This window comes from Macaca fascicularis, chromosome 6 (genome assembly GCF_037993035.2).
Source record: "Macaca fascicularis isolate 582-1 chromosome 6, T2T-MFA8v1.1".
Classification (NCBI taxonomy): Eukaryota; Metazoa; Chordata; class Mammalia; order Primates; family Cercopithecidae; genus Macaca; species Macaca fascicularis.
In genome coordinates, this window is record NC_088380.1 from 152,953,205 (window position 1) to 152,980,435 (window position 27,231).

General features: G+C 43.3%; 1 protein-coding gene across 6 annotated transcripts in view; it reads right to left on the reverse strand.

Annotated features, from left to right (window-relative positions):
- LARS1 (leucyl-tRNA synthetase 1) overlaps window positions 1–20,236 on the reverse strand; it is a 68,623-nt gene extending 48,387 nt beyond the window's left edge. For 5 of the 6 annotated variants that reach the window (XR_012414217.1, XR_012414216.1, XM_015452085.3 and 2 more), the window contains exons 1-6: window positions 20,065–20,236; window positions 14,420–14,538; window positions 9,985–10,072; window positions 9,211–9,291; window positions 5,617–5,754; window positions 2,071–2,232 (exon numbers count right to left, since the gene is read on the reverse strand). Coding sequence is in view for 4 of the 6 variants with exons in the window: in XM_015452085.3 (XP_015307571.2) it covers window positions 2,071–2,232; window positions 5,617–5,754; window positions 9,211–9,291; window positions 9,985–10,072; window positions 14,420–14,538; window positions 20,065–20,070 (594 nt within the window). In the remaining 2 variants the exon portion in view is untranslated. The remainder of the gene's footprint in view (window positions 1–2,070; window positions 2,233–5,616; window positions 5,755–9,210; window positions 9,292–9,984; window positions 10,073–14,419; window positions 14,539–20,064) is intronic. The other variant, XM_015452082.3, reaches the window with a different exon arrangement.
- Window positions 20,237–27,231: the final 6,995 nt, after the last annotated feature.

A 27,231-nucleotide genomic window follows, 5' to 3' on the forward strand; every position in this document is an offset into this window, starting at 1 on the left:
AATATCTCATTGCTGGCCAGGCACAGTGGCTCAAGCCTGTAATCCCAGCACTTTGGGAGGCCGAGACGGGCAGATCACGAGGTCAGGAGATCGAGACCATCCTGGCTATCCCGGTGAAACTCCGTCTCTACTAAAAAATACAAAAAACTAGCCGGGCGAGGTGGCGGGCACCTGTAGTCTGGGCTACTCGGGAGGCTGAGGCAGGAGAATGGCGTGAACCCGGGAGGCAGAGCTTACAGTGAGCTGAGATCCGGCCACTGCACTCCAGCCTGGGTGACAGAGCGAGGCTCCGTCTCAAAAAAAAAAAAAAAAAAAAAAAAAAACCTCATTGCTATAAAATGCTAATAATCATCTGAGCCTTCAGTGAGTTGTAATCTTTGTGCTGGTGGAGAGGCTTGCCTCAATGATGACAGCTGCTGACTGATCAAAGAAGTGGCTATTCAAGGTTGTGATGGCTATGGCAATTTCTTTTTCGGAGTCTCGCTCTGTCGCCCAGGCTGGAGTGCAGTGGCCTGATCTCAGCTTACTGCAAGCTCCGCCTCCCGGGTTTATGCCATTCTCCTGCCTCAGCCTCCCAAGTAGCTGGGACTACAGGTGCCCGCCACCTCTCCCAGCTGGTTTTTTGTATTTTTAGTAGAGACGGGGTTTCACCGTGTTAGCCAGGATGGTCTCGATCTCCTGACCGCGTGATCCGCCCGTCTCAGCCTCCCAAAGTGCTGGGATTACAGGCTTGAGCCACCACGCCCGGCCTATGGCAATTTCTTAAACTAACACAACAATGAAGTTTGCCACATCTATTGACTCTTCCTTTCACAAAAGATTTCTCTGTAGCATGTGATGCTGTTTGATAGCATTTTACTCATAATAGAACTTTCAAACTTGGGAGTGGGCCAGGCATGGTGGCTCACACCTGTAATCCCAGCACTTTGGGAGGCCAAGGCAGGCGGATCACTTGAGATCAGGAGTTTGACACCCACCTGGCCAACGTGGTGAAACCCTGTCTCTACTAAAAATACAAAAATTAGCCAGGCATGTTGGCAGATGCCTGTAATCCCAGCTACTAGGGAGGCTGAGGCAGAAGAATAGCTTAAACCCGGGAGGCAGAGGTTGCAGTGAGCCGAGACCACGCCACTGCACTACAGCCTGGGTGACAGAGTGAGACTCCATCTCAAAAAACAAAAACAAAAAAACTTTTCCTTGCATTCACAACTTGGCTGACTGTTAGGTCAAGAGGCCTAGCTTTTAGCTCGTCTTGCCTTTCAACATGCCTTCCCCACTAAGCTTAATGATTTCTAGCTTTTTACTTAAAGTGAGAGACATCACATAGAGGCCATTATAAAGTTAATAACTGGCTTCATTTCAAGATTGTTGTTTATTAGAAAACAGGGAAACCTGGCCGGGCGCGGTGGCTCACGCCTGTAATCCGAGCACTTTGGGAGGCCGAGGTGGGAGGATCATGAGGTCAGGAGATGAGACCATCTTGGCTAACACGGTAAAACCCCATGTCTACTAAAAATACGAAAAATTAGCCGGGCGTGGTGGCGGGCGCCTGTAGCCCCAGCTACTCGGGAGGCTGACGCAGGAGAATGGCGTGAACCCGGGAGGCGGAGCTTGCAATGAGGCGAGATCATGCCACTGCACTCCAGCCTGGGCAACAGAGCGAGACTCCGTCTCAAAAAAAAGAAAACAGGGAAACCCAAGGAGAGAAAGAGGGAAACAAGCCAGTCAGTACAGCAGTCAGAATGCAAACATTTACCAATCAAGTTTGCCATCTTATATGGGTATAGTGCGTGGCAACCCAAAACAATTAGAATAATAACATCAAAGATCACTGAATATAGATCACCATAACAGATAATAAAGTTTGAAATATTAAAATAATTGCCAAAATGTGACATGAAGCAAGCAAATGCTGTTGGAAAAATGGTGCCACTAGACTTGCTCAACACAGGGTTGCCACAAATCCTCAATTGGTAAAAAAATCAGTTCCTGGAAAGCACAATAAAGCAAAAGCACAATAAAAAAGCACATACTTGTAAATGCTTTCCTCGTATTTCTTTACAGACATACCTTCAAACCCATTCTCTTTAAATCCTGAATAGCCAGTGGCGGGAAATAATCTAGCCAATATTCTGCTTCAGAAAATTTTACTATCTCTGTATCAGACAGACCAAGGGACTTCATAATGCCCCACTGGTATTTAGAAGATCCAGCTTTAGCAGCAGCTTTACTCTGAAAATAATGGAGAAAAATAAACTCGATCAAAGAATAACCAACACTCCAGGAAAATGACCCAAGATATTAAAAAAAAGGAAAAACCAAAAATTGCCTAACATCCAGGACCACAGTAATTTTAAGTAAATAATCCCATTTGGTAATTTTTTTACATTCTAAAATAATGCTGATACAGCAGAACACTGCAGGAATTAGTTGTACTACTTAGTCTGTCAAACTGTATAGCCAAGATCTCCGCCAAGAAACTGGCACCAACTAAATGGAGGGCAACATAAAGAACTACCCATCATGAAGGTAAGATCTCAGTACCAAACCTTGTTTCTTTTATCCTCATACCACATTTACCTTATTTACCTATAAAGAGGCTATTCACAGGCTGGGCACGGTGGCTTACACTTGTAATCCCAGCACTTTGGGAGGCCGAGGAGGGCGGATCACGCGGTCAGGAGATCGAGATCATCCTGGCTAACACAGTGAAACCCCATCTCTACTAAAAATACAAAAAATTAGCCGAGCGTGGTGGTGGGCGCCTGTAGTCCCAGCTACTCAGGGGACTGAGGCAGGAGAATGGTGTGAACCCGGGAGGCGGAGCTTGCAGTGAGCCGAGATCATGCCACTGCATTCCAGCCTGGGCGACAGAGCGAGACTCCGTCTCAAAAAAGAAAAAAAGAGGCTACTCACAAGACTTTCCTCCTTTTCCAAAAATTATGAATATCAAAAAGACAACCAAATGCCAGAAGTTGAAGGTAGGAAATTTGGTTAAATTGTAACACTACAATAAGGCAGCATAAGAAAATGCTGGGGCTGCCAGACCTGCTCTATGTGACACTGTGCTGGTAGAAACATGACTGCAGGCATTTTCAAACCCACAGAATTATATACCACAAAGAGGAAATTTTGGACCAGGCACAGTAGCTCACACCTGTAATCCCAGCACTTTGGGAGGCCAAGGCGGGTGGATCACGAGGTCAGGTCATGGAGACCAGCCTGGCCAATGTGGTGAAACCCCGTCTCTACTAAAAATATGAAAATCAGCCGGGCATGGTGGTGAGCGCCTGTAATCCCAGCCACTCTGGAGGCTGAGGCAGGAGAATCACTTGAACCGAGAGGCGGAGGTTTCAGTGAACCGAGACTGTGCCTCTGTACTACAGCCCAGGCAACAGAGAGAGACTCCATCTCAAACAACAACAACAATAATAATACAAAAATTAGCTGGGTGTGGTGGCACACACCTGTAATCCCAGCTATTTGGGAGACTAAAACATGAGAATTGCTTGAACCCAGGAGGCAGAGGTTGCAGTGAGCCAAGACTGTGCCACTGTACTCCAGCCTGGGTGACACAGCAAGACTATGTCTTGAAAAAAACAAAAAAAAAGTAAATTTTATGGTATGTAAATTTTTTAACCAGGATGTTGGAGGAACCTAAGGAGGAATGCAGACTGTGACAAATCTATCTAACTGCATTACGAATATATAATCACACTCAAGGGGAAGGGAAGAAAGGAGCTGATCTAGGCAGTTTTGGAAAACAGTGTGATTAGATTCTAAAGACAAAAAGAATTACACAAACACTGTACTTTAGTCAGTAAAACTATTTCTCCCAGGGGTATAGGCTGGCAATTATGAAACTACTTTACTAGTAGGCTAGGATTGAACAAATAAATATACTATAGGTTATGAGAGCCAAGGGTCTCACTGTTGTAGTAAGAAGTCACAAATAAATCAAGGGAAAATGCTAGAATGAGACCCCTGGTGCTAAAACGGAGCCAGGGGTATCAATATGAACTTACTTTTTAAATAAACATTCAAATAGATAAATAAAAACAGATGTGTATGTATGGCTTAGCAGACATAAATATATTTCCTTGCTCTTTCCACTGCGAGTGCCTAGAAGCAGTGATACCCCAGGCAATGAGCACACCCAGCACTCAGACCTTAGTTTCTGAATACCATTCTTCAATAAAAGAAACCTTGGAGAAGCGGTTGATTCCTTGGTTGAATCGTGGAAAATAAAAGATAAGCCTGGAACAGCTTGTGACACCATAAAGTAAGAAAGTGCTTTGAACAAAGGAAGATGAGGGAATGTCTAATGGACACAGGAGCCAAGCTAAAAAAACTCCCAATGGCCAAAGCTAAAACAATTTGTTTACTCTAGCTTTATTCTAATAAAAAAGAACAATTTGACAACAAATTATGGTGTTGTTAACAACCACACACACACACACATACACATACATACACACACACGCACACAAAAACACAAACCAATAGCCAGGCACAGCGGTACAAGCCTATATAGTTCCAGCTACTCAGGAGACTGAGGTGAGAAGACAGCTTGAGCCCCGGAGCTGAAGGCCAGCAACATAGTGAGACTCTATCTCTTAAAAAACAAAAAGCTCAATAGTATTCATTTATAACCTAAAGAATAAAGTAAATATCCATGAATCCATATGACATAGAAAGGACAGAATAAGTAAGTGGGGGAGAAAAGACAGCTCTTCCTTTCAGAAGAATTATAGATAATAAATGTAAAAAGAACGAGGTAAATAGAAAATCACGATTAAAAGACTACAGTAATAACTGTTGTAGGCAAGATCCACTGATGAATGCTAAAATTAATGAGCAAATATTTAAAAAGAAACACAGTATTATTTCCATGGCTTCAAAAGATTTCTCCCAAAATATATATTAATTATAAAAACAAAAATGAAATCTTTACAGGAGAAAAACCTGGCAGACACCATCTTAACCAAATGATCAATGTTAACATCACCAATAATAAGACATATCAGTATCATATAGTCCCTAATGTTTGAGAAGGACAAATTACCTCTCTAATAGTCTTCCTCCAAATCAATAACCTCAATCTAACGATGAGAAAGCATTGAACAAACTCAAATTGAGGCATAATCTATAATTACCTGACCAGTATTTGTTAAAAGTATAAAGGTCATGGAAGAAAATGAAAGATAGAAAAGATTAAGGAAACATAGTAAGGACACATGACAACTAACTGCAATGTGGGATCCTGGATTGGACATTGGAAGAGAAAAGGAAATTAGTGAAAACACTGGTAAAATCCAAAAAGTCTAGAAAATACTACCGTACTCATGTTAATTCCTTAATTTGAAAAATAGTACCATAGTTATATAAGATGTAACATCTCTATACTATCTTGCAGTTCTTCTGTATATCTAAAATTACTTCAAAAAAGAGGAAAAAGGCAATAGGAAGTCAGAAAGATAATTTTTTTGCTTTGATACTTTAAAAAAATTATCTAGTACATTTTATGTGTTGGGCACTGTGCTAGTACTGGGAATGCACATATAAATCAGAAAAATATAAAACTTCAACCAACATAAATATCAACCACTATCAAACCTTTTTTCCTTTAGCTTTATCCTTAATTATGGTATCTTCTGTTTTAACACTTGTTTCTTCCTCTTCCTCTTCTTCATCTGGAAAATCAGGGGGGCAACCATACAGCTCTATTTCTCTTTTCAACTTATCAGCACATGCCTACAACGAACATTAGAGATAATGACGTTCAAAATTCAAGGTAGACACAATTTCAGTTCTTTACTGTTTTATTGCCAACTAAAATTGATTCTGAAATTTTTTGCAATACATTGATACATATGTGGCTCCACTACAGAAAACTGAAACGAAGGCTGGGAGCAGTGGCTCACACCTATAATCCCAGCACTTTGGGAGGCTGAGGCAGGCAGATCACTTGTCAGGAGTTTGAGACCAGCCTGGCCAACATGATGTCTCTACTAAATATAAAAATTAGCTGGGCATGGTAGCACATGCCTGTAATCCCAGCTACTCGGCAGGTTGAGGTGAGAGGATCGCTTAAACCCAGGAGGCAGAGGGTGCAGTGAGCCAAGATTACACCACTGCACTCTAGCCTTGGCGACAAAGCAAGAATGAGCCCCATGTCTCAAAATAAATAAATAAAGGTATAAATCATGTACCTCAAAATTCACTAATTTATAAATTAGTATTTTTTTTATAAATTAGTATTTTACCTCATTTACTCACAAGCATTTATTCAACACCCAGAATATTCAATATAGTATATTATATACTGTATATATTAGATGTATAAAGATATAGGAAACATAATGTGTTATCATTTTGGATAACATTAATAACACTGTTTCTCAATTTAAAGATTACTGTCACATATACTCTATTAGTTATCATCACAAGCCTACCAAGTAGATAGGATAGGCTTTAAGTCAGAAAACAAACAGAGATGAAGTGATTTACCTTAAGGTTATATACACAGCTAGCAAAGTTACAGACTTAACCCTGGACTTTCCACTCTAGCTCTTATCAATTATACCACAATGAGTACACTGTCGAAAACAAAGATGACATCAAGTAAACACTGTTAAAGTTATGAGAAAAATAAGAAATACAGAAGTAAAAAATTTTTAAATGGAAAAGTCTCTTCTATCTAGAAGAATTTCAACCACTAATACAATAATAAAAACAGGCAAGGATGTTTAAAGGATGCTAAAACCACTGGGTTATTGAGTAACAGGACATTCAGAGGCTCTCAAAGTGTTATCCTATAGATTACTTTTTAATTTATTTCTTTTTTTTTTGAGATGGAATTTTACTCTTGTTGCCCAGGCTGGAGTGCAATGGTGCAGTGTGGGCTCACTGCAACCCCTACCTCCCGAGTTCAAGCGATTCTCCTGCCACAGCCTCCAAAGTAGCTGGAATTACAGGCGCACGGCACCACGCCTGGCTAATTTTTTTATTTTTAGTAGAGATGGGGTTTCACCACATTGGCCAGGCTGGTTTCAAACTCCTGACCTCATGTGATCCTCCCACCTTGGCGTCCCGAATTCTGGGATTACAGGCGTGAGCCACCGTGCCTAGCCTTACTTTTTAATTTTATAGGAGGAAAAATCACCTTTAGAATGAGGAAACCTGGCAGGATTAACTTAATTTCACTAAAATGGGACAAACTGCCACTTTATATGCTTTTGAGGTGATACAATGGGAAGTTTATACCTCAACAATGAAGTATTCTTGTCAAAATATTTAGCCCAACCCTAATCATGAAAAAACCAACAGAAAACTCGTATCATGGGACATTCTACAAAATAACTAGCTTAGACTTCAAAAACATCAACATCATGAAAAACTACAAAATAGTGAAAAGAATGGATAACAAGATGCAATGTGTACGCCACAAAATAAAAAGTGAAAAACAGCAGAGCATGGTGGCTCATGCCTGTAATCCCAGCACTTTGGGAAGCCAAGGCAGGCGGATCACTTGAGGCCAGTTCGAGAGCAGCCTGCCCGATATGGTGAAACCCTCTTTCCACTAAAAATACAAAAAATTAGCCAGGCATGGCACCAGGCACCTGTAATCCCAGATATTCAGGAGGCTGAGGCAAGAGAATCACTTGAATCTGGGAGGCAGAGGTGAGCCAAGATCGCACTCCGCACCACTACACTCCAGACGGAGTAACAGAGCAAGAATCCATCTCAAAACAAAAAAAAAAAAGGGAAAAACAGAAGGAAAGGACATTTTCAGTCTACAGAAATTTGACTACAGATTAAATGAAGATGGTAATATAACATCAATGTTGAATTTCTTGGAGGGGATAACAGGACTCTGATAATACAGAAAAATGCCCTTATTCTCAGAATACATGCTAAAGTATTTAGCAACGACATGTCATGATGCCTGCAACTTTCTTTCAAAAAGTTCACAGAAGAAGAGAGAGAAGGGGGAGAAGGGCCAGGCGTGGTGGCTCACACCTGTAATCCCAGCACTTTGGGAGGCCAAGGTGGGCAGATTGCCTGAGGTCAGGAGTTTGAAACCAGTCTGGCCAACATGGGAAAATCCCGTCTGTACTAAAAGTACAACAGGGCACTCCAGCCTGGGCGACAGAGCAAGACTCCAACTCAAAAAAAAAATTTTTTTTTAATTTAAAAAAAGAAGAAAAAGAGAGAGAGAAGCACGCACGCATGCATGTGTGCTGAGAGACAGAACTAAAACAAATATGGCAAACATTTATACTTTGTAACTACAGGTGAAGGGTGGAGGGTGTTCACTGTACTACCATTCCACCTTTTCCGTAGGACTGACGTTCTTTAAAACAAAAGGTTGGAGAAGGCTGGGTATGGTGGCTCATGCTTGTGATCCCAATACTTTGGAAGGCCGAGGTGGGTGGATCGACTGAGGTCAGGAGTTCCAGACCAGCCTAGCCAACATGGTGAAACCTCGTCTCTACTAAAAACACAAAAATTAGCCAGGCGTGGTAGCGGGTGCCTGTAATCCCAGCTACTCGGGAGGTTGAGGCAGAAGAATCGCTTGAACCTGGGAGAAGGAGTTTGCAGTGAGCCAAGATCACACCATTGCACTGCAGCCTGGACGACAAAAGCAAAACTCCGTCTCAAAAAATAAATAAATAAAGTAAAATAAAATGTTGAAGAATAAAAAGAAACAGGATTTAAATTTCCTAATCCTATTATGTAAGGGAATCCTTTCAACTCTACTTTTCTTTCCTATTCTTCATTGATAATTATTTCTAATACAAACTTATCACAAATGAAGGTATTTGCAAAAATGATCGAATTACAATACAACTGTTTATTATTTTATGCCAGCATCTTATATATGTCACAAGTGCACAATGGCTGTACATTTTCCTTTTAGTAAAATAGAATCAGTTATTACCTAATTATAATACAGACATAAATATACAAGGCAACCAAAAGACATTAAAATCACTTAGTGATCACTTAGACCATAATGGATGCCCTTTATTTAAGCACTTCTTCAAATGTTGTTTATTTTTAAATAAATTTTCACTATAATAAATTCAACTCATTTCATACTTTAATGCAGCAATACTTGAAAATCCTATTTTAAGCTCTTGAATTGGGTATTACTATTAGATCCAAACTAAAAAGAGTAGAAACCAATCTTATTAGCAATCTTACCTTAATAGGCATTCCAGTACAGTGCAGGCCAAAGGGAAACAGACAACATTTTCCTTTCAATCGCTGGTACCCTACAGCAAACTACAGAAATAAAATCAAATTTAAATTGCAAATGTAAATGCCAGACAAATACAAAATGCGAACTTTTCACACAAAAAAATTAGTTTAGTTTTCTTTTTCACATCCTCCTTTGGAACGCCAATCAGATTTTAGGCATTCCAAACCACCAATCTAGGAATTACTTTTGAATATGCATACATGCCCAGACCCTTGCACACATACACACACGGCACATGAAAATTAAATATAAAAATTAAATTACTTAAATGGGCCGGGCGCAGTGGCTCATGCCTGTAATCCCAGCACTTTCAGAGGCTGAGGCTGGTGCATCACAAGGTCAAGAGTTTGAGGCCATCCTGGCCAATATGGTGAAATCCTGTGTCTATTAAAAATACAAAAATTAGCTGGGCATGGTGGCGCATGCCTGTAGTCCCAGCTACTCGAGTGGCTGAGGCAGGAGAATCACTTGAACCTGGGAGGCAGAGGTTGCAGTGAGCCGAGATCACGCCACTGCACTCCAGCCTGGCGACAGAGCAAGACTCCATCTCAAAAAATAAATAAATAAAAATAAATTACTTAAATATAAAAATTATGCTTTAAGGAATTTTAAGTTCTCTTAACAGGAAATAATAAATTCTATAGATGCCATTTTCTTCAAAACAATATTCATTAAAAACCTTCCTCCCCATCATAGCAAACATAGGAAAACATTACCTCACATTTGGATAAAGAAAACGTGTGTCCCAAATGAAGGCGTCCATTCATATATGGATATGGGAAGGTTACAAAATACTTGCCCTTGCTGCAAAACAACAATATAAAAAAGAAAGTATAGAAGAATAAATGTTAAGTTCCTTTTACAATAAGGAAGTGGGGTGAAGGAAGTGCTTGATATAAATAACTTGTTTAATTATTTAAAAGTAAATGTATAAATCCAGAAATTTAAAACTCTCTAAAATTGAAAATTACTTTAGATTTACAAAGAATAAGACATTTATAGGTTGCTATTAAGAATTAAATAGCCTTGTAACAAATACTAGAGGTTTAATTTAAACTAAAATACTTGAGTAAAGATAATATACTAGGTCAGGCGTGGTGGCTCACACCTGTAATCCCAACACTTTGGGATGCCAAGGCTGGTAGACTGCTTGAGGCCAGGAGTTCGAGACCAGCCTGGGCAACATGGTGAAACCCTGTCTCTACTAAAAATACAAAAACTAGCTGGGCGTGGTGGCATGCGCTGATAATCCCAGCTACTCTAGTGGTTGAGGCATGAGAATCAAGAATCGCCTGAACCTGAGAGGCAGAGGTTGCAGTGAGCTGAGATGATGCCATTGCACTCCAGCCTGGGCAAAAGCGAGACTCCATCTCAAAGAAAAAAAAAAAAAAGATAATAAACTAAAAAAAAAAAAAAAAAAAAAAATTCTTTAATACCCTTATGAACCTAGGCTAATTTAATGTTTTACTGAATAAATGAGATTTGTTTTCACTAGATACTAGATATACATAAAGTAATTCAAAGACCCTCAGGTAATATAAAACATGCTCAATATTACATGATATGTGACAGATTCACTTTAAAAGCATCCTTTAAAGCTTCTTATTATATTTTTTTAAATTTTTTAGTTGTTTTTGTAAAGACAGGGTTCTCAACATAAGAACCACCATGAGCATGAGCTCATGAACCACCATGCCTGGCCTGTATTCTTTTTTCTTATGAAGAATATCTAACATACATACTATGTTATGAAGCGTAATAAAATGAACACGTGTAAACATACCATCTGACTTATGAACCTACTGAAACTACCTGTTTCCTCTCTACCGTCCCTCAAGAGAAACCAACATTCTGAAATTAGCTTTTACCATTCCCTTGTTTTTGAATAGTTTGCACACTTGCCAGCACCCTTAAACAATTTATCATTTAGTTTTGCTCACTGGTGAGTTTCATACAAAAAAACGGCACACTTCATATAGATTTCTGCAATTTGCCTTCTTCACTTGACATTATATTACTTTCTTCAGTGTTGCTGCATACACCTATAGTTAATTCTCTTTCACTAAACAAAGCAGCTTTTTCAGTTAACTTTTAATTATTTTAAATTACCTTAAAGTTAATCAAACCTCTAGAAGCAAATAGAAGCTTCAAATTATAGCTTCAAGTATAACACCAGAGACTGTATTACAGTAATTTCTTTTTCTCTTGAAAAACAAAACAAAACAAAACATAGGCTGGGTCCTGGTGGCTCACACCTGTAATCCCAGCACTTTGAGAGGTCAAGGCAAGAGGATCACCTGAGGTTGGGAGTTCGAGACCAGCCTGACTAACATGGAGAAACCCCGTCTCTACTAAAAACACAAAATTAGCCAGGTGTGGTGGCACATGCCTGTAATCCCAGCTACAGGGGAGGGTGAGGCAGGAGAATCGCTTGAACCCGGGAATCAGAGGTTGTGGTGAGCCGAGATCACACCATTGTGCTCCAGCCTGGGCAACAAGAGCAAAACTCCGTCTCAAAAAAATACATATATATCTATTAGAACATAGCTTAATAAGCAAGGAAAACAGACTTTTGAATCAGAAAGTCCTAAAAACAAGCCCAGGCCCAGTCAACTCCCAGTGATGTAACACCTTGAACTGGTTACTTAGCCTCTCTGTGCCTCAGTTTCCTCAGCTGTAAAAGAGAAATTTTAAAAGTTGTTAACCTTAAAGGATATTGAGAAGATTAAGGCCAGCCATGGTGGCTCAAACCTGTAATCCCAACACTTTGGGAGGCAAAGGTGGGAGGATTACTTGAGCCCAGGAGTTCAAGACTAGCCTGGGTAAGACAGCGAAATTTCATTTCTACAGAAGAAATTTTTAAAAGGCTGGGCGCAGTGGCCCATGCTTATAATCCCGGCACTTTGGGAGGCCAGGGTGGGCAGATCATTTGAGCCCAGGAGTTGAGACCAGCCTCAGCAACATAACAAGACCCCATTTCTACTAAAAATAGAAAAATTAGCTGGGTGTGGTGGTGTGCGCCTATAGTCCCAGCTACTCAGGAGGCTGAGGTGGGAGGATCACCTCAGGCCAGGAGACAGAGGTTGCAATGAGCTGAGATCACACAACTGCCCTCCAGCCTGGGTGACAGAGGCTCACTCTATCTGACACCACAGACTCTGTCTCCAAATTTAAAAAAAAAAAAAAATTATGGCCAGGGGCAGTGGCTCATACCTGCAATCCCAGCACTTTGGGAGTCCAAGACAGGTGGATCATCTGAGTTTGAGACCAGATTGGCCAATGCGGCAAAACCCCATCTCTATTAAAAATAAAAATTAAAAATTAGCCAGGTGTGGTGGCACGCACCTGTAATCCCAGCTACTGGGGAGGCTGAGGCAGGAGAATCATTGAACTCGGGAGGCAGAGGTTGCCGTGAGCCGAGATCATGCCACTGCACTCCAGCCTAGGCAAGAGAGCAAGACGCCACCTCAAAAAAATAAATAAAAAAAATTAAAAGATAAAATGAGGCCGGGAGTGATGGCTCATGTCTTATAATCTTAAGAGTTTTGAGAGGCCAAGGCAAAAGGATCACTTGAAGCCAGGAGTTTGAGACCAGCCTGGGCAACATAACAAGACCCTGTCTCTACGAAAAAACAAATTAGCCAGGCATGGTGGCGCATGCCTGTAGTCCCAGCTACTCAGAAGGCCAAGGAAGAAGGATTGCTTGAGCTCGGGAGTTTGAGGTTACAGTGAGATATGCTTGTGCCACTGCACTCCAGCTTGAATGACAGAGCAAGACTTTGTCTGAGAAAAAAAAAAGGAAGAAAAAGGCTAGGCGCGCTAGCTCATGCCTGTAATCCCGCACTTTGGGAAGCCAAGGCAGGCAGATCACCAGGTCAGGAAATCGAGACCACCCTGGGCAATATAGTGAAACCTCATCTCTACTAAAAATACAAAAATTAGCTGGGCGTGGTGGCACGTGCCTGTAATCCCAGCTACTAAGGAGGCTGAGGCAGGAGAATTGCTTGAACCAGGGAGTCCAAGGTTGCAATAAGCTGAGATGGCGCCACTGCACTCCAGCCTGATGACAGAGCGAGACTTTGTCTCAAAAAATAAAAATAAAAAAGAAAGAAAGAAAAAGAAGATTAAGGGGCCGGGCGTGGTGGCTCACGCCTGTAATCCCAGCACTTTGGGAGGCCAAGGAGGGAGGATCACGAGGTCAGGAGATGGAGACCATCCTGGCTAACACAGTGAAACCCCGTCTCTACTAAAAAAAATACAAAAAAATTAGCCGGGCGTGGTGGCGGGTGCCTGTAGTCCCAACTACTTGGGAGGCTGAGGCAGGAGAATGACCTCAGGGAGGCCAGTGAACCAGGGAGGCGGAGCTTGCAGTGAGCCAAGATCGTGCCATTGCACTCCAGCCTAGGCAAGAGCAAGACTCCATCTCAAAAAAAAAGAAAAAAAAAGAAAAAGATTAAATGAGAATATACGTGTAAAAAACCTGCCACATTTGATAGCACACAGTAAGTGTTCAATGTTAACTTACTATTATTGTTGTTATTATAACAATATTTCTTCAATCTGAAAAAGCACATTTTCTTACATCTCAACATATACGAATCTGGGATATATCTTATAATTGATGCATACATTTATTGTGGCACTGTTTGGGGGAATTATTTTGTTTCTGTTTTTCCAAATATCATGTCATTATCTATGTTTGTCTTTAAATCAGTATTATTTTAGTATCAAGGCAATGCAGTATTTATGAAATAATATCTTCAACATTTATACTTTTACAAGCATTAGGTTTACTCATAAAGAAAAAACATAAAGTTTATATTTTCTGTCTTTGGAGATAATAATCATTATGAGTCTAACAGAATAACTTTGTTTTATCAGTCAGCAAAGAAAAAAATCTCAAAACATCCTTCTTTGTCTAAATATTTAAAATACTGTAGTCTTTAAAACAAAACTTTAGAAAAAAAACTTTACAAATCCCATAAGAAAAAAGATCCTAATTCATATGCAGAAAGTGAAAGTCACCTCCTTTACCCTGTTTCAGGCATTATAAATACAATCTACCTTATGGGTTCCACCAAGCTGTTTCTGTACTATAAGGCCAATGGTTTTAGAAATACAATGTGCAGAACTTCACAAACTATTACTCACCTGGTCTGTTTCTCTAAATTAGATGCATTGACCTCAAACACTCTCTCAGTATCCCATTTCTGTTGGATTTCTTTCTCAATCTTCTTCAAAAAGTCCACTTTGGCTGTTCCTTTTCTTTCCTATTGGACACAAAGAGACTAATCCACTCTGTATTTCAGCATGCTTGCTTTAAAAAAGAATTGGGTTCACAGAACTGAGCTGCTCACTGATAGACTGATTTTTCGATGGTTATCTTGAATTTTAAATGAACATTAAAAATTAGGGTTATCGCCGGGCGCGGTGGCTCAAGCCTGTAATCCCAGCACTTTGGGAGGCCGAGACGGGCGGATCACGAGGTCAGGAGATCGAGACCATCCTGGCTAATACGGTGAAACCCCATCTCTACTAAAAAAAAAAAATACAAAAAAAACTAGCCGGGCGAGGTGGCGGGCGCCTGTAGTCCCAGCTACTCGGGAGGCTAAGGCAGGAGAATGGCATAAACCTGGGAGGCGGAGCTTGCAGTGAGCTGAGATCCGGCCACTGCACTCCAGCCCGGGCGACAGAGCGAGACTCCGTCTCAAAAAAAAAAAAAAAAAAAAATTAGGGTTATCAGCCAGGTGCGGTGGCTCATGCGTGTAATCCCAGCACTTTGGGAGGCCGAGGCGGGTGGATTGCTTGAGGTCAGGAGTTCAAGACCAGTCTGGCCAACAGAGGAAAACCCGTCTCTACTAAAATACAAAAATCAGCTGGGTGTGGTGACAGGTACCTGTAATCTCAGCAACTCGGGAGGCTGAGGCAGGAGAATCACTTGAACCAGGGAGGCGGAGGCTGCAGTGAGCCGAGATCATGCCACTACACTCCAGCTTGGGTGACACAGCAAGACTCCATCAGAAAAAAAAAATTGGGATTATCATGACCTGTCTACCTCAAACCTCAAAGAAATGGTTGAACAACTACTGAAATATGTAAAAGGCTTTCATATGCTTTTTTAAAATTATATACTACAATGTAACATTATCATCAAATGTTTCTATTTAGTTAAAATACATGAATATCAAAGATACTGATAGAGAACTTCTCTCCAAAATTGTTAAAGAACTGTTCGTATGAAATTAAAATAAAACAGGCTGGACACGGTGGCTCATGCCTGTGATTCCAGCACTTGGGCAGGCCGAGGCGAGAGGATCACCAGAGGTCAGGAGTTAGAGACGAGCCTCTCCAACATGGTGAAACTCCATCTCTACTAAAAACACAAAAATTAGCTAGGCAAGGTAGCACGCACCTGTAATTCCAGCTACTTGGGAGGCTGAGGCAGGAGAATCGCTTGAACCCAGGAGGTGGAAGTTGCAGTGAGCCAAGATCACGCCATTGCACTCCAGCCTAGGTAACAAGAGCAAAACTCCGTCCCCAAAAAAAAAAGTGGACTCTTTTCAAGTTTCCATAAAACAGTGATTGCATAAGGTATTTTCTTTCCTAAGAAATAATAAGCCTGCACATCTGTTCATCCCTTTCCATTCCTGCTACTAACCACCTTCATTTAGACTATCAACTCCACTGCCCCCTCTCACTCCAAAACCTCTTGTTAATAAGTAACTTGGCTGGATGTAGTGCCTCATGTCTATAATACCAACACTTTGGAAGGTTGAGGAGGGAGGATTATTTGAGGCCAGGAGTTTGAGACCAGCCTAGGCAACATAGCAAGACCTCCTTTTTTTTTTTTTTTTTTTTTTTTGCAAGACCTCCTCTTTACAAGAAAAACAATTTTTTTGGCCGGGCCCAGTGGCTCATGCCTGTAATCCCAGCACTTTGAGAGGCTGAGGTGGGTGGATCACCTGAGGCTACGAGTTCGAGACCAGCCTGGCCAACATGGCAAAACCACATCTCTAGTAAAAATACAAAAATTAGCTGGATATGGTGGCACGCACCTATAATCTCAGCTACTCGGGAGGCATAGACAGGAGAATTACTTGACCCCAAGTGGCAGTGGTTGCAGTGAGCCAAGATGGAGCCACTGCACTCCAGCCTAGGCAACAGAGCGAGAGCAATCTCAGCTCACTGAAACCTCCATCTCTGGGGTTCAAGCAATTCTCCTGCCTCAGCCTCCCAAATAGCTGGGATTATAGGCGCACGCCACCACACCTGGTTAATTTTTGTATTTTTGGTAGAGACGAGGTTTCACCACGTTGGCCAGGCTGGTCTCAAACTCCTGATCTCCGGTGGTCCACCCATCTCAGCCTCCCAAACTGCTGTCATTACAGGCATGAGCCACCCCACCCAGTCTGTGAAATATAATTTCTAATATTTTTACAGGAGAAACGATCCACCCACAAAGGCAAAAGTACGTAGGGCCTCAGAAAGCCTAGTTATATCTCCTACCCGACAGTCATGGGCAATATGAAATTTCACTGTATTTATGTGTGTGTGTCTGTGAGAGAGAGAGAGAGGGTCTCCCTCTGCCACCCAGGCTGGAGCATTATGGTACAAGCACAGCTCACTGCAGCCTTGACCTACCGGGCTCAATCTTCCCACCTCAGCCTCCTGAATAGCTGGGACTACAGGCATATGCATCACCACACCCAGCTAGTTTTTGTAATTTTTTTTGTAGATACAGGGTTTCACCATGTTGCCTGGGCTGGTCTTGAACTCCTAGGCTCAAGCAATCCACCAGCCTTGGCTTCCCAAAGTGCTGAGATTACAGGCTTGAACCATCGCACTAGGCCAACTTCCACTTTATTACTAAACTCCTCCTTAACCAACTTGAGTTGACTTCTGTTAAATATAACCAAATGATTTTAAGACATTTATGCAGTTGGGCTGTAAATTCCCAACAGGCAGGAACTTTTAAATCTTTTATAGTCACCTTAGCACCAAGTACAATGCCACAGATACAGAAGTTATGTAACAAATATCGGCTGGGCACGGTGGCTCACACCTGTAATCCCAGCACTTTGGGAGGCCAAGGCGGGAGGATCATGAGGCCAGGAGATCGAGACCATCCTGGCTAACACGGTGAAACCCTGTCTTTACTAAAAATGCAAAAAAATTAGCGGGGAGTGGTTGTGGGCGCCTGTAGTCCCAGCTACCCGGGAGGCTGAGGCAGGAGAATGGCATGAACCCAGGAGGCGGAGCTTGCAGTGAGCTGAGATCACGCCACTGCACTCCAGCCTGGGCGACAGAGCGAGACTGTCTCAAAAAAAAAAAATACCTTTTTACCTAAAAACTACCATGGGCAGGGCATGAGAACACTGAGGCCAGAGGATCACTTGAACCCAGGAGGTCAAGGCTGGCTGCAGTGAGCTATGATTGTACCACCGCACTACAGCCTGATTGATAGAGTCCCTGTCTCAAAAAACAAAAAATATGGCCAGGTGCGGTGGCTCACACCTGTAATCCCAGCACTCTGAGAGGCCGAGGTGGGCAGATCACTTGAGGTCAGGCATTCAAGACCAGTCTGGCCAACATGGTGAAACCCCATCTATACCAAAAAATACAAAAATTAGCTGGCATAGTGGCACACACCTGTAGTCCCAGCTATTCAGGAAGCTGAAGTGGGAGAATCACTTGAACCTGGGAGGCAGAGGCTGTAGTGAACCGAGATCACACCATTGCACTCCAGCCTGGGCAAGAGTGAGACTCCATTTCAAAAAAACAATAACAATACAAATAAAAATTTATAATATGACCATTGTAAAGAAGAATATGAAAGCAAGTATTTTACAAATTACTTAGAACTATGAGTTTCTTTTCATTGTACTGAGTACGGCAAATGCAAGAAAGCTCTTATTCTACTTTTCTGTTTCTCAGAAAAACTTGTTTCTCAAAACCTCAAAGATCAAGTGTAATAAAATCCGATATTGGCCCAAACACCAACTTGTTGTATAACTTTAAGCAAGTCATTTGATCAATCTGAGACTCAACTTCCTCACTGGTAACAAAAGGTTATTTAACTAAATCAGAGTTCCCAAACTTTGGCACTACTTACACTTTGGGCCAAATAATTCTTTATTTTCAGAGGTTGTCCTGTGCACTGCAGGATGTTTAGAAACATCCCTGGCTTCTACCCAGGATCCTTGCTTTTCACTTACACTGTTGCCTCTGTCTGGAAATCTCTTTCTTCCTATAGTCGCATGGGTTGCTCTCTTATCTCGTTTTTGCCACCTTTTTAGCAAAGCCTTCCTTGTTCATCCTTTTAAAAATTGCAACAGGCCAGGCGCGATGGCTCACACCCCTAATCCCACCACTTTGGGAAGCCCAGGCGGGTGGATCACGAGGTCAGGAGATTGAGCCCATCCTGGCCAACATGGTGAAAAGAAGAGGGACTCCCTGTGAATTAAGCATGGTGCCCCTGGCTATCCCTGAGGAAATCTATGTGGCCACAGCCTCCTTTCTTCTTAAAGGGGTATCCTGTGAAACCCCGTCTCTATTAAAATACAAAAAAATTAGCTGGGCGTAGTGCGTGCGTCTGTAGTCCCAGCTACTCGGGAAGTTGAGGCAGGAGTACCGCTTGAACCTGGGAGGCACCTGGGAGGCGGAAGTTGCAGTGAGCCGAGATGGCACCACTGCACTCCAGCCTGCCAACAGAGCAAGACTCCGTCTCAAGACAAAAAAAAAAAAAAACGGGCGGGATGGCTCGTCTGTAGTCCCAGCACTTGCGGAGGCTGAGGCAGAAGGATCGCTTGAGCCCAGAAGTTCGAAACCCCGTCCCTACTAAAAATACAAAAAATTAGCCGGGTGTAATGGAGCACGCCTGTAGTACCAGCTGTGGGGAAGTTGAGGTGTGAGGATCGCTTGAGCCCTAAGGTCCAGGCTGCAGTGAGCCATGATCACGCCACTGCATTCCAGTCTGGGCCACAGAGTGAGAATATCTCTCAAATTTTAAAAAATTAAAAAAAAAAACTGCAACTGTATTACCCCCACTGTACACTCCCTAGCACCCCTTCCTGCTCTATTTTTTCCCCATAGCATTTATCAGCACCTGACACAATATTACCCACACACAAAAACACTATGAAAAGAGAGATTTTTGTCCATTTTAGGGAGAGGAGCTCAATTTTTTTTTTTTGCTGGAAGTAGGAATCAACTTACATACTCCTCTCTCCACCTCGGTTTTATTTATTTATTTATTTATTTAATTTTTAAGACGGAGTCTCACTCTGTCGCCCAGGCTGGAGTGCAGTGGCGCGATCTCGGCTCACAGCAGCCTCCGTCTCCCGGGTTCAAGCAATTATCCTGCCTCAACCTCCCAAAAAGCTGGGTTAACAGGCGCGCACCACTATGCCCGGCTAATTTTTGTATTTTTGGTAGAGATGGGGTCTCACCATGTTGGCCAGGATGGTCTCGAACTCCTGACCTCAAATGATCCACCTGTCTCGGCCTCCCAAAGTGCTGGGATTACAGCAGTGAGCCACCGTGTCCGGCTCTCCACCTTGATTTTAGAAACGCCAGAGAAATAACAAATATGATATCCAAGTACTAAGTAAAGTTAACAGACATCAGCTCCTGGTTCATGAGCTAGCAAGAAACAGCAAAGCCTCTACGACAGGCACGCCTTAAGCGTGGCTCTCTTTTAGAAAAGGACTTTCCCTTCAGGACAGCACATGGACAGCCCCTAGAAAGTGGTCAGTCTGGCACCAGGGCCCCTGTGGACTCTTCCCGCTCAAACTCACCGCCATTGCACCGCCCAGCCGACTGTACAAATCCACGACAATGACCCTGGCGACCTCCACAAAGCACTGGTTACAACCTTTCCCCTCCCTCTCGAGGATGCCAGGCCTCCCACGAAACTAAAGCACACGCTTCACACCTGCTGAGGCAATCATCCGGCTCCTTACCAACTACGGCCAAAGCATCTCACAGCCCGCCGGGAAGTGTAGTTCCCAGAACACTCGAGCAGAGGCCCAGCAGGCGCTTACTGACTACAATTCCCAGAGAAAAACGGGTTATCGGAAGTCTGCCCGATAGGCCCACTCAGAGAGGAACCGGCAGTGACGTCACTGGCACGTTGAACTACAAAATCCATGATGCAGTGTGGGATCTCAGAACATCGCGAGTGTGCCCTGGTTAGGTTGGAGTGCTTGGCCATCAACTTTTTCATCCGGTAGAGCTGGTTGCCTCTCGGGATGCCAGGAAACGCAGTTAATTACTATTCGGTGACTGAGGTGCTACTTATGGCTTGCCACTATGCACAGATATTTATTACTGTCAGTGGCATTCAACAGCCCAGCATTTAGACATTGTATAACCGCGTATTAACAATCTCCTTTTTGTTATTGTTGTTGTTTCTGAGACGCAATATCGCTCTGTAGCCCAGGCTGGAGTGCAGCGGCGCGATCTCGGCTCACTGCAACTTCCGCCTCCTGGGTTCAAGCGATTCTCCTGCCCTAGCCTCCTTAGTAGCTGGGTCTACAGGCGCGCGCCACCGCGCCCAGCTAATTTTTGTATTTTCAGTAGAAGCGGGGTTTCACCATGTTGGCCAGGATGGTCTCGATCTCTTGACCTCGTGATCCGCCCGCCTCGGCCTCCCAAAGTGTTGGGATTACAGGCGTGAGCCACCGTGCACGGCCAACAATCTCCATTTTTAAGCGAGAGACTGAAAGCCTACCTGGTCCCATTGCCTGGCTGAGACTGTTTAGACTGCTACCAAACAGGGCCAGGCGCGGTGGCCATAATACCATTATTTTGGGAGGCCAAGGTGGGTGGATGACCTGAGGTCAGGAGTTTGAGACCAGCCTGGCCAACGTGGTGAAACCCCGTCTCTACTAAAAATAGAAAAATTAGCTGGGTATGGTGGCGTGCACCTGTAGTCCCAGCTACTCGGGAGGCTGAGGCAGGAGAATTGCTTGAACCCAGGAGGTGGAGGGTGCCCTGAGTCGAGATGGCACCACTGCACTCCATCCTGGGCGACAGAGTGAGACTCCGTCTAAAGAAAAAAGAAAAGATTGGCCCGACGCCGTGGCTCACACCTGTAATCCCAGCACTTTGAGAGCGAAGGGGGGATAGATCATGAGGTCAGGCGTTCACCTGGCCAAGACGGTGAAACCCCGTCTCTACTAAAAATACAAAAAATTCTCCGGGCGTGGTGGCGGCGGGCGCCTGTAGTCCCAGCTACTCGGAAGGCTGAGGCAGGAGAATGGCTGAGGCAGGAGAATGGCGAGAACCCGGGAGGAGGAGCTTGCAGTGAGCTGAGATCGCGCCACTGCACTCCAGCTTGGCGACAGAGCGAGATTCAGTCTAAAAAACAACAAAAAAGAGAAAGACAGGCACACCTGGGCACGGTGGGCTACGCCTGTAATCCCAGCACTTTGAGAGTCCGAGGCAGGTGGGTCACCTGAAGTCAGGAGTTTGAGACCAGCCTGACCAATATGGTGAAACCATGTCTCTGCTAAAAGTGCAAAAATTAGCCGGGCGTGGTGGAACGTGCCTGTAGTCCTAGCTACAGTCCTGAGACAGAAGAATCGCTTGAACCCAGGAGGCCGAGGTTGCAGCGAGCTGAGATCGCAACACTGCACTCCAGTCTGGGCGACAGAGTGAGACTCAAGAAAAAGAAAAAGACAGGCACTGCCACACCCTTCAGAGAGCTTCCAGTCTAGTGGAAGGGACAGACATTAAACCAGTGAGAGCGATGGGAGGCCATCAAAGGATTTTAAGCAAGGAAGGGACATGGTCCTATTTGTATTTTTTTTTTTTTTTTTTTTTTTTTTGAGACGGAGTCTCACTCTTGTCCCCCAAGCTGGAATGCAGTGGTGTGATCTCAGCTCACTGCAACCTCCACCTCCCGAGTTCAAGCAGTTCTCCTGCCTCAGCCTCCTGAGTAGCTAGGATTACAGGTGCTTGCTACCACGCCTGGCTAATTTTTGTCTTTTTAGTAGAGATGGGTTTTCGCCATGTTGGCCAGGCTGGTCTCGAACTCCTGACCTCAAATGATGCACCAACCTCGGCCTCCCAAAGTGCTGGGATTATAGGCATGAGCCACCGTGCCTGGCCCCTATTTGTATTTTATAAAAATCATTCTGAGGAAGAATGGAAAAGAGCAAAAGTGGAAACAGAAGGGTATTGCAATTGTCCTGGTGAAATGTGATGGGGTCTTGGACTATGGTGGTGACAGTAAAGATAGAGAAAGGTAGACAGATTCAAGAGATACTTAGAAAATAAATGTGTTACAGCTTAGTAACATGGCTTCTTAATTGGGAATTGTCAATTATTTGCTAGCCTATGTAAAATGCCCTCTAGGTAAATGAATTTAGAAAGGTGTCATAGTGGATAAGTGCTTAGGCTGTGATTCAGACAGAGATCATCATTTACTAGCCAGGTGACCTCAGGCAATTCAGCTAACCACTCTGTGAAATAGGGATAATAATAATGTGTAACTCATAGGATTGCTATGAGGATTAAAGAAATAATATGTGTATAAACTCTGTTTATGTATATGTGTATGTCTGACATATAGTAAGCATTTTAAAATGTCAGCTATTTTTAATATTTGTCTATAAACATTAGTCTGATTAAAATGGAAAAAGCTTACCTGTTCCCCATAATAATTTCTTCCCTGGCTTAACTGAGCTAGTTACCACAATGTAATTGTGTGTTATACCTTTTACAACTTTCAAACCATATCGCATTCATTCTTTAAAACCTCACAACAAAACTCAATTCCTCCCTGATTTATTTAATTTTTTTTTTTTTTTCCAAGACGGGGTCTCGCTCTATATGACCCAGGCTGGAGTGCAGTGGCACAATCTTGGCTCACTGCAGCCTCTGCCTCCCAGGTTTAAGCAATTCTCCCACCTCAGCCTCCTGAGTAGCTGGGATTACAGGGGCGTGCCATTATGCCCAGCTAATTTTTGCATTTTTAGTAGAGACAGGGTTTCACCATGTTGGTCAGGCTGGTCTTGAACTGCTAACTGTGATCCACCTGCCTTGGCCTCCCAAAGGGCTGGGATTATAGGCATGAGCCACCATGCCCAGCCTCCCCTGATTTATTTATTTTATTTTATTGATACGGAGTTTCGTTCTTGTTGCCCAGGCTGGAGTGCAATTGCACGATCTTGGCTCACTGCAACCTCCGCCTCCCAGATTCAAGGGATTCTCCTGCCTCAGCCTCCTGAGTAACTGGAATTATAGGCATGTGCCACCACACCCAGCTAATTCTGTATTTTCAGTAGAGACAGGGTTTCTCCAGGTTGGTCAGGCTGGTCTTGAACTCCCGACCTCAGGTGATCCACCTGCCTCGGCCTAGGATTACAGGCATTAGCCACTGCGCCGGGGCGCCCATTTTTTTTAAACCCAACCCACTGGTCACTCTGCTCAATTTGGTAATTTGTCAGCATTTCTAAATTTAGATCCATAAGGCTATAATTAGTTTTAGCTTGTCTCTGAGTCCTTTTGTATTTGTTTTTCGTGCATATTTACCTAGCTTCCCTACCTTCAGATGACAAGGTTCTCTGAGGAAAAAATTGTGGGAACTTCTTTATATGCTTCTGCTCCTAAGAGGTGTATGGCATTCAATGAATAGCGTTATTTCCCTACCCTTTTAGGGACTTTTTGTTTTTCAATGTTTTTTTCTTCTACATCTGTGTTCTGCCTTTACCTGTATGCTTCCTGGATGGCAAACAGATTTCTTTTTTAATTGACACAAGCGAAGAGTAGAAGAATAAAGAGAAGAGGGTCGATTTTTTTTTTAGACGGAGTCTCGCTCTGTCGCCCAGACTGGAGTGCAGTGGCGTGATCTCGGCTCACAACAAGCTCCGCCTCCCGGGTTCACGCCATTCTCCTGCCTCAGCCTCCCGAGTAGCTGGGACTACAGGCGCCTGCCACCATGCCCGGCTAATTTTTTGTATTTTTAGTAGAGACGGGGTTTCACTGTGTTAGCCAAGATTGTCTCGATCTCCCGACCTCGTGATCCGCCCTCCCCGGCCTCCCAAAATGCTGGGATTACAGGCGTGAGCCACCGCGCCCGGCCCGAAGGTAGCATTTTTTAGGACTTACGGGTTTAGCTGATGATGGGGTCGCTCTGCATGCAACTTTAGACAAAACTAATGGGTCAGCAGAGGAAGGCAGGGTCAGGGTGCCGTGGTGGTTGCATTCACGGGCTTTGGAGTCAGATGACTGGGTTTGCATTGATGCTGTGTCCCAGGCTAGCTCTATGGCTTTAGGCGAGTTCCTTCAACGCTTGGACCTCTGGATTATCATGGGAATCAGGAGATAATGATAATACCTACTTCTTAGGCTTGCTATGAGAATAAAAGGAGCTAAGCCAAGGTGATTAGCCCAGTGCCTAGAATGTGGTAAGTGCTCAGGAAATATTAAGCTGGAAGGAAAGAAGGAAGGGAGGGAGGGAGGGAGGGAGGGAGGGAGGGAGGGAGGGAAGAAAGAAAGGAAGGAGGGAGGGAGGGAGGAAGAGAGGGAGGGAAGACGGGAAAGGTTAAAACTACGGGAAGCCAGTTTGGTCAGTTAGTTAATGAAAATTCTAAATCTAATTAACATGAGCTAGGAACAAGAACAAGTAACCATGATAATTAGGTAAACTGCCTTTTTATTTAGATAAATGTAACCAAATTAAAGAAGTTGTACTTCTCAGTTGCCAAATTTTTGAGAAATCCCTGTTTTCTAGATTTCTTCTAAAGTGATATATTTGTAACTCCCAGAAATTAAAAATCACTAACTCATGCTATACTACTCCAGCCTTAGGACCCACAAGATTCAGCCTGCCATCTCATCAACATTCCACAGACGATGGAAGGCTGTGTCATGGGCTCATATGTGAAACGTGACACCTGAGTCATCAAAACACAGCTTGTGGTTTCTAAATAGCCAACCTACCCACCACTACTGTTAATGTCTCCACCATTAGCATCACCATTATGGAGCAGTCCAAAGGCTCTACAAGAAATAGAAGGAAGAAAGGAAAGAAGGGAAGGAGAAAGGGAAAGAGGGAGACAGGAAGGAAAAGGGGAAAAGAAGGAAGAAAAGAAGGGAGAAAAAGAAACAGGTAGGACGGGTTTGGTGGCTCACACCTGTAATCCCAGCACTTTGGAAGGCTGAGGCGGGTGGATCACCTGAGGTCAGGAGTTCGAGACATGCCTGGCCAACATGGTGAAACCCTGTCTCTACTAAAAATACAAAAATTAGCCAAGCATGGGAGCACATACCTGTAATCTCAGCTACTTGGGAGGCTGAGGCAGGAGAATCGCTTGAACCTGAAAGGCAGAGGTTGCAGTGAGCTGAGATCACAACATTGCACTCCTGGGCAACAATAGTGAAATTCTGTCTAAAAAAAAAAAAAAAAAAAAGACAGCCAATCATATATTATCAAGATTCCAATCTCATTGAGTTTTTTTAGAATTTATTTTTGTGCATTTACAAGGTAAGATGCCTGTCTGTATTGCATCAATGAGATTAGACTGGTCTAAACTATATAAACTGGAGAAGCAACCATGGTCATACCCTTTTTTCCCCTAATAATTGGTCAGATCCCTAATATCTTATTAGCCAGAAGTCTAGTATCTTCCTCTAGATCCTATTCCATATAGAGTCTGAGACTGTGAATTCTGGAGTGGGATTGCCTGACTTTGAATCGTGAATCCCGCCCCCATCCATAACTTGTTGTGTGACCTTGACCTGTCTGCACCTGTAGCATGGTGATAATCATGGTACTCATCTAGTAATCATCTCTAATAAATAGATGATTAATTTAGATTATCTATTAAATATTTATTAACCATCTTTTTTTTTCTTTTTTTGAGACAGGGTCTCACTCTGTCACCTTGGATGGTGTGCAGTGGGATGATCATGACTTACTGCAGTCCCGACCTCCCAGCCTCAAGCAATTCTCCCACTTTAGCCTCCCAAGTAGCTAGGACTACAGGTGCACACTACCATGCCCAGGTGGTTTTTTAATGTTTTATAGAAACAGGATCTCACTATGTTGCCCAGGCTGGTCTCGAACGTCTGTTCTCAAGTGATCCTCCCACCTCAGCCTCTCAAAGTTCTGGGATTACAGGTGTGACCATTGTGCCCTGCCAAGCTTCCATTATATCCTAGGGATCTCTTTCTCAGTGCTCCTTCTTAACAAAGAAGGCCAGGCGCGGTGGCTCATGCCTGTAATCCCAACACTTTGAGAGGCTGAGACAGGCAGATCACTGAAGTCAGGAGTTCGAGACCAGCCTGACCAACATGGTGAAACTCCGTCTCTCTAAAAATACAAAAATTAGCCAGGTGTTGTGGTGCGTGCCTGTAATCCCAACTACTTGGAAGGCTGAGGCAGGAGAATCACTTAAACCGGGAGGTGGAGGTCGTGGTGAGCAGAGATTGCGCCACTGCACTCCAGCCTGGCCGACAGAAAGAGACTCCATCTCAAAACAAAACAAAACAAACAAAAAAACAAACTTAACAAAGAACACAAAATTCCTGACCTCATGAAACTTTATATTCTATGTGAGGTGGGGCAGAGAGAGCACAAATAAATGAAAAAAACATTTTATATAGTGAGATATGCTATGAAGAAGATAAAGCAGGATGATGCAATAGAGAGTAACTAGGGGAGGGAAGTGAGGTGACAGTTTAGGTTGGATGGTCAAGGTCATCCCAAAGAGGTGATACTTGAGCTGAGAAAAAAAAGTCAGGCACACAAAGATATGTGTAAAATAGTTCCAGGCAGGAGAACTAGCAAGTGCAAAGGCATGAAGTGGGAAAGAACCAATTTTTTTTGTTTGTTTGTTGTTTGTTTTTTTGAGACCGAGTCTCACTCTGCTACCCAGGCTGGAGTGCAATGGTGCACTCATGGCTCACTGCAGCCTTGATTTCCTGGTCTCAAGCAATCCTCTCGCCTCAGCCTC